Raw genomic sequence first — 15,523 nt, 5'->3', positions numbered from 1 at the left:
CATCATGACCAAGTGGGCTTATCCCAGGAATGCAAGGATTCTTCAATATCCACAAATCAATCAACGTAATACACCACATTAACAAACTGAAAACTAAAAATTATATGATTATTTCAATTGATGCAGAGAAAGCCTTTGACAAAATACAGCATCCATTTATGATAAAAACCCTCCAGAAAGTGGGAATAGAAAGGACATATCTCAATATAATAATAGCTATATATGACAAACCCACAGTAAACGTTATCCTCAACGGTGAAAAACTGAAAGCATTTCCCCTAATGTCAGGAAAAGACAAGGGTGCCCATTAACACCACTACTATTCAATATAGTTCTGGAAGTTTTGGCTACAGCAATCAGAGCAGAAAAAGACATAAAAGGAATACAAATTGGAAAAGAAGAAGTAAAACTTTCACTGTTCACTGAGGATGTGATCCTCTACACAGAAAACCCTAAAGAATCTACCAGAAAACTACTAGAGCTAATCAATGAATACAGTAAAGTTGCAGAATATAAAGTCAACACACAGAAATCACTTGCATTCCTTTACACTAATAATGAGAAAATAGAATGAGAAATTAAGGAAACTCTTCCATTCTCTGTTGCAACGAAAAGATTTAAATACTTAAGAATGTATTTACCTAAGGAAACAAAAGACTTGTACACAGAAAACTATAAAACACTAGTGAACATAATCAAAGAGTACACTAATAGATGGAGAAATATACCATGTTCGTGTATTGGAAGAATAAATATTGTTAAAATGTGTATAATATCTAAAGTAACTTATACATTCAATGCAATCCCTGTCCAGCTACCAATGATATTTTTCATAGAACTAGAACAAATAATCTCACAATTTGTATGGAAATACAAAAAACCTCGAATAGCCAAAGCAATCTTGAGGAAGAAAAATGTCACTGGGGGAATTAGCCTGCCGGACTTCAGGCTCTACTACAAAGCCACAGTCATCAAGACAGTATGGTATGGGCATAAATACAGAAACATAGATCAATGGAACAAAATAGAAAGCCCAGCGATAAATCCACGCACCTATGGATACCTTATGTTTGACAAAGGAGGCAAGAATAAAAAATGGAGAAAAGACAGTCTCTTTAACAAGTGGTTCTGGGAAAACTGGCCAGCCACTTGTAAAAGAATAAAACTAGAATACTTCCTAACACCGTATACCAAAATAAACTCAAAATAGACTAGAGAGATAAACATAAAACCAAAAACTATAAAACTCCTAGAGGAGAATGTAGGCGAAACACTCTCTGACATAAATCACAGCAGGATCCTCCAAGACCCACCTCCCAGAATATTGGAAATAAAAGCAAAAATAAACAAATGGGACCTAATTAAAATCAAAAGCTCTGCACAGCAAAGGAAACTATAAGCAAGGGGAAAAGGCAGCCTTCAGAATGGGGGGAAATAATAAGAAATGAAACAACTGATAAAGGATTAATCTCCAAAATATACAAGCAGCTCCTGCAGCTCAATTCCAGAAAAATAAATGAGCCAATCAAAAAATGGGCCAAAGAACTAAACAGACATTTCTCTAAAGAATTCATAAAGATGGCTAACAAACACATGAAAAAATGCTCAACATCTCTCATAATCAGAGAAATGCAAATCAAAACCACAATGATATACCATTTCACACCAGTCAGAATGGCTGCTATCCAAAAGTCTACATGCAATAAATGCTAGAGAGGTTGTGGAAAAATGGGAACCTTCTTACACTGTTGGTGGGAATGCAAACTAGTACAGCCACTATGGAGAACAGTGTGGAGATTCCTCAAAAAACTGGAAATAGAAATGCCATATGATCCAGCAATCACACTCCTGGGCATACACACCGAGGAAACCAGAATTGAAAGAGACACATGTACTCCAATGTTCATCGCAGCACTGTTTACAATAGCCAGGACATGGAAGCAACCTAGATGTCCATCTGCAGACGAATGGATAATAAAGCTTTGGTACATATACACAATGGAGTATTACTCAGCCGTTAAAAAGAATGCATTTGAATCAGTTCTAATGAGGTGGATGAAATTGGAGCCTATTATACAGAGTGAAGTAAGCCAGAAACAAAAACACCAATACAATATACTAACGCATATATATGGAATTTAGAAAGATGCAAATGATAACCCCGTATACGAGACAGCAAAAGAGAAACAGATGTATAAAAGAGTCGTACGGATTCTGTGGGAGAGGGTGAGGATGGGATGGTTTGGGAGAATGGCATTGAAACATGTATATTATCATATGTGAAACGAATCACCAGTTCAGGGTCGAGGCATGATACAGGATGTTCAGGGCTGGTATGACCCAGAGGGAAAATAAAGGAAGAAGGGAAGTGGGAGGGGGGTTCGGGAGAGGGACCTCATGTACACCCGAGGCGGATTCATGTCAATGTATGGCAAAACCAACCAATATAATATTGTAAAATAATTCAGTTCAGTTCAGTTCAGTTCAGTCGCTCAGTCATGTCCGACTCTCCGCGACCCCATGAATCACAGCACGCAAGGCTTCCCTATCCATCACCAACTCCCGGAGTACACTCAAACTCATGTCCACAGAGTCAGTGATGCCATCCAGCCATCTAATTCTCTGTCGTCCCCTTCTCCTCCCGCCCCCAACCTTTCCCAGCATCAGAGTCTTTTCCAGTGAGTCAACTCGTCGCATGAGGTGGCCAAAGTATTGCAGTTTCAGCTTTAACATCAGTCCCTCCAATGAACATCCAGGATTGATCTCCTCTGGAATGGACTGGTTGGATCTCCTGGCAGTATAAGGGACTCTCAAGAGTCTTCTCCAACACCACAGTTCAAAAGCATCGATTCTTTGGCGATCAGCCTTCTTCACAGTCCAACTCTCACATTCATACATGACCACGGGAAAAACCATTGCCTTGACTAGACGGACCTTGGTTGGCAAAGTAATGTCTCTACTTTTTAATATACTATCAAGGTTGGTCATAACTTTCCTTCCAAGGAGCAAGCGTCTTTTAATTTCATGGCTGCAATCAGCATCTGCAGTGATTTTGATTAGCTTTCAATAAAAATAAAATAAAAAAACCAAAGGCTGTTCTCAGGGCATTATAACCAATGAATTCCAAAATGTCTATGGAAATACAAAGGACTCAAAAGAGTCAATGCAATCTGCCACAAAACCCTGAAATGGACATAGCAGGCTGCTTGATAGCCAATTAGACTATCACACTAGGATCATCAGGACAGCATGGTACTGGGAAGAAATCAAACACACAGAACCAGATCGGTGGAATGGAATTGAGGGTCCAGACATAAACCCAAGCTTCTACGGTCAATTCCTTGATGCCAAAGGAGGGGAGTTGATACGAATGAGAACAAAAGCCTCTGCAATGAAAGGCCGTGGGAATTGGAGATGGTTCCATCTGAACAATCACATTGGCTTCTGGTCTCACAACACGTCAGATTCAGTGAAACACATCAACGCAAAGCCTGAAGTGATGAAACTCCTGGAAATAAGCACGGGCCATAGGCTCCTTCATGTCATGGACTTCTCAACATGTGTGTGTGGGGGGGGAAGAAAATTGGGACCCTTCAAGTCAAGGAAACAGTACACTAAAGTACACCCACGGGTTTCCATCCACTTGAACATATTTGCATCAGAAATGCTGAGCATTCACAAATCAAAAAAGTAACAAATGAACAAAAAAGAATATTAGCAAGCAGAATATCGGAGAAGGGGTTCCTACGCGTCTCCCAGAACAAACCCCAGACCTATCCCTTCCCCTAACACGAAATCCAACGACAAAACTTTAACTCACTAGACACGAAACCCTAAAGCCTCAAACAAGTTCAACAACATACATGCGTCCATGCATTCACATGCATATGAGCATCCAGAGGAGAGACACAGAGAGGAAGAGACAGACTGATTTTGGAAAGGTCAAGAAAGATAGGGAACGAGGGAGAGAGACTGAACAATGGAGAGACGAAATGATTCGATTTCATTAAATTTGCATGAATCTCTCTTGTGGTTGGAAACAATGACTGTGCTTTTCCCCCAAGGGGGAAAATGACTCAAGATGATGAGACTCAAGGACAAGGATGCAGGGAGCCACTGTTGGGGCAGACTCCCCCAGCCTTCGAGGCCGAGTGGGGCAATTGAGGAGGATGGGGAAGGTTGATATCAGAGGGGGTGATGTCTGAATATGACTTTCCGGTCCTCCAAATGCAGGGGTCAAAAAATAGGCCGAAAGGGGACTGCCTTTTCCCAGGTTCCAAAGCCCATCCAGGCCTGATTCTGCCCCATTCTGTGCTAGGTCAGCCCTGTGTGGAATCCATCCTTTGGGAAGTCTCAGTGTCCAAGCTCCATGTAATAGCGGCCCAATGTTTGAACAGGCACTGGAGCTGTTCGTAGGCTGACAGACCTAGGCAGGAAATGGGAGAGTGACCCCCACTCTGCAGATGGAGAGAGTGGGGAAAACCTTCAGGGCACATGCCTTGCCCAGGGCCACTTCACATCTGAGAAGGAGCCTGGGCTGAAAGCAGCTGTGTCCTCAGAGCTCAGGCCCTGGCTGCACTCAGGTCTCCCCAATGCTGTGGGGTGGGCTGTGTGTGTCACTTTGCCTGCACGTGGCCTAATGGCGTGGGGAAACAGCTAGAAACCCAGAGGTTCCCTTGGGGAGCTTTGTGGAAGGGACCTCGGCCATGAACCAGGAAATGATGTCACTTCCTGGCAACAGAACCCAACAGAACCGGCAACCCTGGTATCCAGGCCTCCTCAGTGGAGAGGAGTCCCCAGCCAGATCACTTGTTTTCAAGATGTTCTGTTGTTTGCCCCTGCCCAAAGGCCGGGGCCTCAGGCGAACTCACAGGCAGAGAATGTGGGAACGTGGATGACGCTGGCTCAGGGACCCCGGAGAGGCCTCTGGCCCTTTGCCCTAAGGAACAGAAAGGTAACAGGGAGGCCCAGGCCGGGTCCGGCCACCTCTCCCGTCCCACATGGGGAAGCCTGAGGTCTTTGAAGGTGTGTTGATGGGGGTTTCTCGGGGTGTGTCTGCCTTAAGCAAGCCCAGCCGCATATTGGTCAGGAGCTCGTGGGTGGCTTTTGTCCACACCACAGGGGAGAGCAGGCTGGTGGCATGGGAAGCATCCGGGCAGAGCTGGCTTCCCAGGCTGACCTCACTCCCTCAGGGGTATCTCTGTCCTCCCGATTGCGTATCTGAGCAGACACTCGTCTCTGAGCTTTCTGGGAGCAGAAGGGCAGATGGGCAGAGGCAGCAGCCATCCTGGTCAGGCACAGCTCAGAAATATCGAAGGAGTGCTGCTGATGGTCACTGTCATTGTAGAGCATCCCACCCAAAGTGGCCCCTGAAGGGAACACCCCTACCACAACCCTGAGGGAGGGTCCAGAGCACCAGCCCCCTGCCCAAGAAGACCAGTACAGGCTCCAGGTGAGCGTGGCCACGGAGGGCTCAGCCAAACTGGCGAAGAAGATGAAGCAGGCAAGACCTGCTGCACAGACACCACCAAGCACACACTCCGGGGCCCAGTCTCAGGCTGCCACGGAGCTCAGCACACCCGGCTCTGACCCAGAGCTCCGACAAGCCCTTCCTTGGAGGCAGCAGGAGAGCCTGGAGCCCAACAGTGCAGAGCACAGAGTTGAGGCTCCTGGGGCTGCTGCATGTGAGTGTGGGGAGGCGGTGCTTAGCCACACAGCGAGGAGTCCCCCAGAGTGGGGCTGGGCCTGGACTAAAGGCTGGCCTCACACCACCCATCGTGGAGACTGCAGAGAAGACTCCGAAGCAGGGCCTTCTTAGCGAATCTCTAGGAAGCCTTCATGTCCCCTTAGGCTCATGGCAAGGCTGGCATTTGGCAAACTCTTCTTCTCTCCCAGCTCTAGCTCTGGCCATGAAACTCAGCCAGCCTCCACGTACAAGACCCGTCCCTACAGAGGTGGGAGCTCCAGGTACAGGACGCAGGGATCCAATGAGGGGAGATCGAGACCTAAGACAACCCTCCCAAAGCTACGGGGCGAACCGGGTACTTGACAGTCCCTTGAGCACATCGGAACTCTGTACCTGCACGACTCCCAGCCCCAGGCCCCGATGTCTCACCATGCCTTCCAGAACCTCCACCTTCACGTGTACATGCACCTGCTTGGGCTTTGGAGGAAGAACCCGAGTCAGGGGCTGAGTGACCACCTGCACAAGGGCAGCCTGCCCTGGCTGCTGCCAAAGACTCAGACGCCCACCATGACTGTCCCACCCCTGCAGGGAGAACAGGTCCCTGCTCTGGACAGACTTCCAGAGCCCTTTCAGCAAACACATCGTCCAGGGGTGTGGTTGGCTCTGCAGCCTCCATCCCTGTGTGTTCCCCGTGGATGCCTTCCCACTCCCTCCCCACCCAGGGGAGATTGACTTCCCTTCCCCTGAGCTGATTTTCATCAGGCTTCTAGGCATCTTTCTTCTCATTTTTATGTCTTTTATGTCTTTCTGTATATTTTGCTCACAAGTGTATGCCAATAAATTTTCCTTCTTTGATGCCATTTGGGAAGATGGAGGCCTTCAAAATGCTTTGTAAGCATCACCACTCTCTACATTCTGAAACACTCATTCTATCCCCTTCCCACTTCCCAGCAAAGCCTGGATTCATGGCAAGCACTCCCCGTTCCTCTCTCCCCCACCTGAAATCATTGAGTCTACTTCTCTCTGCATTTCTTCCCATCGTTTCGGGGTCCCCAATCAATGCCAATCACTAAAATGAGAGGAAACTGGATTTTGGTCTGACTGAAGGTGAAAGTTATAGTCTCTCAGTTTTGTTAGATTCTTGGCATCCCCATGAATTCTACAGTCCATGGAATTCTCTAGGCCAGAATCCTGGAGTTGGTAGCTTTTCCCTTCTCCAGGGGATTGTTCTGACTCCCCACATATTGGAAGACCAAACTGGAGAATTCTGGTTTCTGTGTCATTTGAAGGAGCCTTTGGATATCTGAATGGACTGTGTAGATCCTTTCAAGATATCATCTGCCAAATGAAGTCATCACGGCAAATGTGCTCAGAATCTCCAGGTAGGTCGTCCTGTTGTAAGTGGGACGCATCAGGCACAAGTGAAAGGCTGAGTTCTTCCGCTGATACAAACAAACTCACAACAATAAACCATGCAGGATAAATGGAAAGATAAACCCACACCAACAAAGGGAGAAGTGTTCCTCAGAACACAAGGCCAGAGAAAGACTAACCATCCTTGTGGCACCCACATGCTCGAGAAAATCACTTATCAGGAAGAAAACAGAAGAAACATGTGCAGGTCCAATGACAGGCAAAGCACATGGCTAGTGTAGCTCAGAGATGGCCTGACACTTTGCATGGACACGTGGGAAAAGGGACATACATTGTAGGGGGAGGTGGCCATCATCTCAGAGCTAGGTGCTCAGGATGGTGACAACCAGCCTTCGGGACCACAAGAGGGAGTGGAGGTCCTAGCAGATCCCATAGACATCTCTCTCGCTATGTGGGAGAAGAGTGTGGCAGACCCATCATAGTCCCAGTGGAACATCACTTGACGATCATTGCCCAACCTCAGGGTGGATCCCACTCCACTTCTGGCACGGTGGCTCCTGTCCTCTGAGATGCTCACCTCTCACAGTCTGAACCTGCAGGCCTGCTGGGCGCCTTCGGAGACGAAACTCCCTTCAGCTGCTCACACAACCAAGGGTACACAAGGATGCCTGTGGAATCTGGATCACAGATGGAAGTTCAGAGCCCTGTCAACCTGAACTTGGGATTGGTGCTGAAAGGGAGGCCGCACCCAACTCCCTTTTCACTGGACACAGCGTCCCTGAGCTAGAACTGCTGAATCCATTCTTCTGTGGAAATGCAAGCTGAAAAACACCCATCTTTCCGAGAAGATATCCAAAAGAGTTTAGGAGCAACACATTTGGAAACCAGAGGGGTTGACATGCATGTCCATGGAAACTTGGTACCTCTCAACAAATGCACTTGAAATGATTCCTAGACTTATGTTCCATGCAAAACGGTTCACAAATCCAGAAGGAAATGGAGCAGAGATTAGCATGAGTTCTGTGTCTTCACACACAATACAGAAAGGCACTACACAAAGAGTAACAAGGGAACACAGTGAACTTTGTCAAATCCAAGATTTGGACTCTGGGAAAAACCGTCTGAAAAGTGCAAATGACACATCCCAAGCTGGGAGACAACTGTTTGCATACACAGAGCTTAGGCAGGATTTGGCTCTTAATACACAAATGACATGAACACAAATGGGCCTGAAGGAGCCACCAGGAAAATGAAGGGACAGGGAGAGTACACCGGATGATGCCCAGCACTGAGGCCTGGGAAATACGGTCTAACTGCATTCCCCGAGCCCCATGCGACCCTGGAATAGGTCGTTCTACCTGGAGGCTCAGAGAAATGGACAGTGAGGAAGGGGAAGAAAAATCCTTGGCATTTCTAACACTTCCAACAAACGCTTAGAAGAAGTCAATTATCAACCCCACCGACAGTGACATTCCCGGAAAGGCAATAGCTAGGAGTCCATCTAACCCAGGAGGGAAGCCCTTCTTCTCAGAGAACTGCAAGAGATGGATGAAAGAAGGTGAAGCCCAACAATCCAATGGAAAATAAGCTGTGCTCCCGGATCAGAAGAATTCCTCCTGGTAAGATGATGTCACTTCCCCCTGCCCCCAACACCCACCGTGGGGCAATCCAGAGTTTCCACGCTATTCCTCTCAAAATACCAACGGCTGTTCTCAGGTCATTATAACCAAAGAATTCCAAAATGTCTATGGAAACAGAAAGGAGTCAAAATAGTCAATGCAATCTGCCACAAAGCCCTGAAATGTACATAGCAGGCTGCCTGATAGCCAATTAGAGTATCACACTAGGATCATCAGGACAGCATGTTACTGGGAAGAAATCAAACACGCAGAACCAGATACATGGAATGGAATTGAGGGTCCAGAAATCAACCCAAGCATCAACGGTCAATTCCTCAATGCCAAAGGAGGGGAGGCGATACAAATGGGAACTAGAGCCTCTGCAACGAAAGGCCGTGGGAATTGGAGTTGGTTCCATCTGAACAATCACATTAGCTATTGTTCTCATAACATTTCAGGTTTAGGGAAACACGTCAATACAAACCTGAAGTGATGAAACTCCTGGAAAGAAACAAGGGCCATTGGCTCCTTAATGTCAGGGACTTCTCAACACGTGTGTGGGAGGCGTAATAAAATTGGGTCTCTTCAAGTCAAGGAAACAGGAAACCAAAAGACACCAACTTGCTTCCATCCACTGAACAGCTTTGCATCAGAAAAGATAAGCATTCACTTATCAAAATGTTAACAATCTGAACACAAAAGAATATTTGAGAGCAGAATATCGGAGAAGGGGTTCGTTCATAAAAGAGACTGAGAACTCACACCAGTAAGTCTCCCAGAACAAACCCCAGACATATCCTCTCCCCTAACATGAACTCCCACCCAAAACCTTTACCTCACTTGAAATGAAACCCTACAGGCTCACCCTAGGTCAACAATTCCCCAGCGATCAATGCAAAGAAATAGAGGAAAACAACAGAATATGAAAAACAAGAGATCTTTTCAAGAAAATTAGAGATATCAAGGGAACATTTCATGCAAAGATGGGCTCTATAAAGGACAGAAATGTTATGGACTTAACAGAAGCAGAAGATATTAAGAAGAGGTGGCAAGAATACACAGAAGAACTGTACAAAAAAGATCTTCAAGACCAAGATAATCACAATGGCGTGATCACTCACCTGGAGCCAGACATCTTGGAATGTGAAGTCAAGTGGGCCTTAGAGAGCATCACTACAAACAAAGCTAGTGGAGGTGATGGAATTCCAATTGAGCTATTTCAAATCCTAAAAGATGATGCTGTGAAAGTGCTGCACTCAATATGCCAGCAAATATGGAAAATTCAGCAATGGCCACAGGACTGGAAAAGATCAGTCTTCATTCCAATCACAAAGAAAGGCAATGCCAAAGAATGCTCAAACTACAGCACAATTGCACTCATCTCACACACTAGTAAAGTCATGCTCAAAATTCTCCAAGCTAGGCTTCAGCAATATGTGAATCAAGAACTTCCAGATGTTCAAGCAGGTTTTAGAAAAGGCAGAGGCACCAGAGATCAAATTGCCAACATCCGCTGGATTATGGAGAAAGCAAGAGAGTTCCAGAAAAACATCTATATTTGCTTCATTGACTATGCCAAGGCCTTTGACTGTGTGGATCACAATAAACTGTGGAAAATTCTGAAAGAGATGGGAATCCCAGACCACCTGACCTGCCTCTTGAGAAACCTGTATGCAGGTCAGGAAGCAACAGTCAGAACTGGACATGGAACAACAGACTGGTTCCAAATAGGAAAAAGAGTACGTCAATGTTGTATATTGTCACCCTGCTTATTTAACTTCTATGCAGAGTACATCATGAGGAACGCTGGGCTGGAAGAAGCAAAAGCTGGAATCAAGATTGCTGGGAGAAATATCAATAACTTCAGATATGCAGATGACACCACACTTATGGCAGAAAGTGAAGAGGAACTCAAAGGCTTATTGATGAAAGTGAAAGAAGAGAGTGAAAAGGTTGTCTTGAAGCTCAACATTCAGAAAACGAAGATCATGGCATCCGGTCCCATCACTTCTTGGGAAATAGACGAGAAACAGTCGAAACAGTGTCAGACTTTATTTTTTGGGGCTCCAAAAACACTGCGGATGCTGATTGCAGCCATGAAATTAAAAGACGCTTGCTCCTTGGAAGGAAAGTTATGACCAGCCTAGATAGCATATTAAAAAGCAGAGACATTACTTTGCCAACCAAGGTCCGATTAGTCAATCCTATGGTTTTTCCCGTGATCATGTATGGATGTGAGAGTTGGACTGTGAAGAAAGCTGATCGCCAAAGAATTGATGCTTTTGAACCGTGGTGCTGGAGAAGACTCTTGAGAGTCCCTTGGACTGCAGGGAGATCCAACCAGTCCATTCTAGAGGAGATCAAACCTGGGTGTTCATTGGAAGGACTTATGCTAAAGCTGAAACTCCAACATTTTGACCACCTCATGTGACGAGTTGACTCACTGGAAAAGACTGATGCTGGGAGCGATTGGGGGTAGGAGGAGACGGGGACGACAGAGAATGAGGTGGCTGGATGGCATTACTGACTCGATGGACATGAGTTTGAGTGAACTCCGTGAGTTGGTGATGGACAGGGAGGCCTGGCGTGCTGTGGTTCATGGGGTTGCTAAGAGTCGGACACGACTAAGCGACTGAACTGAACTGAACTGAACTGAACTGAAGGTCAACAATATATATGTGTACATGCATTTCTCAGGCATGCAAGCATCCAGAGGAGAAACACAGAGAGGAAGCGACAGACTGAATTTGGAAAGATCAAGAAAGAGAGGGAACGAGGGAGAGAGACTGAACAATGGAGAGAGTAAATGAATCGATTTCACAGTATTTGCATGCATCTCACTTGAGTTTGGGAAAATAACAGTGCCAATTCCCCCTGAAAGGGGGAAAATGACCCAAGATGATGAGACTCAAAAACAAGTATGCGGGGAGCCACTGTTGAGGCAGGCTCCACAACTCCTCGAGGCAGAGTTCGACATTTGAGTAGGACAAGGAATGTTGATATCAGAGGCGGCGATGTCTGAATATTACCTTCCGGTCCTCCCAATGCTGGGGTCAAGAAATAGGCAGGAAGTGGACTTCATCTTCGAAGGTCCCAGAGCCCATCTAGGCCTGATTCTGCCCCATTCTGTGCTAGGTCAGCCCTGTGTGGAATCCGTCCATTGGGAAGTCTCAGTGTCCTAGCTCCATGTGAGAGCGGCCCAAAGTTTGAACAGGCACTGGAGCTGTTCGTAGGTTGACAGACCTAGGCAGGAAATGGGAAAGTGATCCCCACTCTGCAGATGGAGAGAGTGTGGAAACCCTGCGGGGCACATGGCTTGCCCAGGGCCACATCACTTCTGAGAAGAAGGAGCCTGGGCTGAAAGCAGCTGTGTCCTCAGAACTCAGGCCCTGGCTGCACCCTGGTCTCCTCAAGGCTGTGGGTTGTGCTGTGTGGGTGTCAATTTGCCTGCACGTGTCCTGAGGGCATGGGGGAACAACCAGAAACACAGAGGTTCCCTTGGGGAACTTTGTGGAATGGACCTTGGCCACGAAAACAGGAAATGATAACACTTCCTGGAAACAGAACCCAACAGAACACGAAACCCGGGTTTCCAGGCCTCCCCAGCAGAGAGGAGCCCCCAGCCAGATCGCTTGCTTTCAAGATGTTCTGCTGTTTGCCCCTGCCCAGAGGCCAGGGCCTCAGGCAAGCTCACAGGCAGAGTGTGTGGGAACACGGTCGACGCTGGCTCAGGGCCCCCAGAGAAGCCTCTGATCCTTTGCCCGAAGGAACCGAAAAGTAACAGGGGAGACCCAGGCCAGGTCAGGCCACCTCTCCCGTCCCATATGGGGAAGCCTGAGGCCTTTCCTTGTGTGTGGATGGGGGTTTCTAAGGGTGTGTCTGCCTCAGGCAAGCCCAGCCGCATATGGGTCAGGAGCCCGTGGGTCACTTGTGTCCACACCCCAGGGGAGAGCATGCTGGGTGGCATGGGGAGCGTCCGGGCTGAGCCGTGTGCCCAGGCTGACCTCACACACTCATGGGGGTGTCTCCGTCCTACCCGGTGGGTACTGAGCAGACACCTGTATCTGTTCTTTTTGGGAGCAGAAAGGCAGACGGGCAGAAACTTTAGACATCTTGTCCAGGCTCAGCTCAGAAATATTGAAGCAGGGCTGGCTGGTGGTCACTATCATTGCATAGCGTACCACCCGAGGTGGCCCCTGAGGTGCACACCACATCAGCCTCCAAGAGGGAGGTTTCAGAGCACCACCCCCTGCCCTGGAGGCCCAGTGCAGGCTCCAGGTGAGCGTGACCACAGAGGGCTCAGGCGAACTGGCGATGAAGAGGAAGCGGGCAAGGCCTGCTGCTCAGACACCACCCAGCACACACCCGGGTACCCAGTCTTAGGCTGCCACTGAGCTCAGCACAGCCTGCTCTAAAGCAGAGCGCTGAGAAACCCTGCCTCAGAGGCAGCAGGAGGACCTGGAACCCAACACAGCAGAGCACAGAGGTGAGGCGGCTTGGGATGCTGCATGTGAGTGTGGGGAGGTGGTGCTGAGCCACACAGGGATGAGTCCTCAAGAGCTGAGGCTGGGCCTGGAACAAAGGCTGGACTCAAACCACCCATCTTGGAGACTGCAGAGAAGACACCAATGCTGGGCCTTCTTAGTGCATCTCTAGGAAGCTTTCATGCCCACTTAGGCACATGGCAAGGCTGGCCTGTGGCAAACTCTTCTTTTCCCCAAGCTCTAGCTCTGGCCGTCAAACTCATCCAGCCTCCACGAACAAGACCTGTCCCTACAGAGGTGGGAGCTCCAGGTGCAGGACCCAGGGATCCAATGATGGGAGACCGAGACCTGAGACGTCCCCACCCAAAGACACGGGGCAAGCCGGGTACTGGCCAGCACCCTCAGCACATTGGATCTCTGTGCCTGCAGGACCCCCAGCCCCAGGCCCTGATGTCCTACCCCACTTTCCAGAACCTCCACCGCCACGTGCACTTGCACCTGCTTGGGCTTTGGCGGCAGAACGCTAGTCAGGGCCTGAGTGACCACCTGGGCAGGTGCAGCCTGCCCTGGTTCCTGCCAAGGACTCAGACGCACACCATTTCTGTCCCTCCCCTGCAGGGAGAACAGGCCCCAGTTCTGGACATAGATTCAGAGTCCTTTTGGCAAATACCTGGTCCAAGGGTGCGGTTGGCTCTGCAACCTCCATCCCTGTGTGTTCCCCGTGGACGCCGTCCACTCTCTCCACACCCAGGGGAGATTGAATTCCCTTCCCCTGAGCTGATTTTCATCAGGCTCCTAGGCATCTTTCTTCTCATCTTTTACGTTTTTTGTGGCTTTATGTATATTTTGCTCATAAGTGTGTATCAATAAACTTTCCTCCCTTGAAGCCATCTGGGAATATGGAGGCCTTCACAATGCTCTGTAAGCATCACCACTGTCTACATTCAGACACCCTCATTCTATTCCCCCCACTTCCCAGCAAAGCCTAGATTCATGGCAAGCACTCCCCGTTCCTCTCTCCCCCTCCTGACAACATTGAGTCTACTTTTCTCTGCATTTCTTCCCATCCTTTTGAGGCCACAATCAATGCCAATCACTGAAATGAAAGGAAACTGGATTTTCCTCTGACTGAAGTTGAAAGTTGCAGTCTCTCAGTATTGTTAGAATCTTGGCATCCCCATGAATTCTACAGTCCGTGGAATTCTCTAGAGCAGAATCCTGGAGTGGGTAGCTTTTCCCTTCTCCAGGGGAGTTTCTGACTCCCCACATATTGGAAGACCAAACTTTAGAATTCTCGTTTCTATGTCATTTGAAGTAGCCTTTGGGTATCTGAAAGGACAGTGTAGGTCCTTTCAAGATGTCACCTGCCAAACAAAGCCTCTTGGCAAATGTGCTCAAAATCTCCAGGTAGGCAGTGCTGTGGTAGTTGGGACTCCTCAGGCACAAGGGAAATGCTGAGTTCTTCTGCCGGAACAAACAAACTCACAACAATAAACCAGGCAGGAGAAATGGAAAGATAAACCCACACCAACAAAGAGAGAAGTGTTCCTCAGAGCACAAAGCCAGAGAAAGACCCACCATCCTTTTGACCCCCATTTCCTCGAGAAAATCAGTGATCGGGAAGGAAAGAGAAGAAACATATGCAGGTCCAATGAGAGGAAATGCACATGTCTCGTGTATGTCAGAGATGGCCTGACACTTCGCATGGACACGCGGGCAAAGGGAAACACTCTGCAGGTGGCAGTGGTCATCATCTCAGAGCTAGGTGCTCCAGATGGTGACAACCAGCCTTCGGGACCACAAGAGGGAGCCGAGGGCCTAGCAGAGCCCATAGACATCTCTCTCGCTCTCTGGGAGAAGAGTGTGCAGGACCCATCAAAGTCCCACAGGAGCATCTCTTGACGATCAGTGCCCAACCTCAGGGTGGATCCCACTCCACTTCTGGCACGGTTGTTTCTGTCTGCTGAGATGCTCACCTCTGGCGGTCCGAAGCCACAGGCCTGCTGGGTGCCTGCCGAGACTAAACTCCCTTCAGCTGCTCACACAGCCAAGGCCAAACGTGGATACCTGTGGCCTGCGGCTCACAGATGGAAGATCAGAACCCTGTCAACCCGACCTGGGGATCGGTGCTGAAAGGGAGGCTGCACCCGAGTCCCTTTTCACTGGAAACAGAGAAAGTCTGATTGGCTATTGTTCATCGGGAACATCCAGAAAGTTTAATTAGCGGATAGGGGCGACCTGCACGTGGAGTGCAGAATTTCATGGTTTTTCTCGAATTGAGGCTTGAAGCTTGGGGGTCTCCTCGAGTTACGATGGGAACCACTGTGACTCGCTAGTTTTGCCTCATGGAAGTCAGGTCT

General features: G+C 48.2%; 1 protein-coding gene across 1 annotated transcript in view; it reads left to right on the top strand.

Moving 5' to 3' along the window:
- Positions 1-14,033, top strand: part of LOC148777776 (uncharacterized) — a 46,737-nt gene extending 32,704 nt beyond the window's left edge. The window contains exons 3-5 of the mRNA XM_088836650.1: positions 5,453-5,619; positions 13,125-13,165; positions 13,402-14,033. Of these exons, the coding sequence (XP_088692776.1) occupies positions 5,453-5,619; positions 13,125-13,165; positions 13,402-14,033 (840 nt within the window). The remainder of the gene's footprint in view (positions 1-5,452; positions 5,620-13,124; positions 13,166-13,401) is intronic.
- The last annotated feature ends 1,490 nt before the right edge of the window (positions 14,034-15,523 follow it).

This window comes from Moschus berezovskii, chromosome 5 (genome assembly GCF_049115385.1).
Source record: "Moschus berezovskii isolate FMDL1 chromosome 5, NW_MosBer_1.0, whole genome shotgun sequence".
In the NCBI taxonomy this organism is placed as follows: Eukaryota; Metazoa; Chordata; class Mammalia; order Artiodactyla; family Moschidae; genus Moschus; species Moschus berezovskii.
Note: the sequence above shows the minus strand (reverse complement) of the source record. Positions and strands in the feature narration are given on the sequence as shown.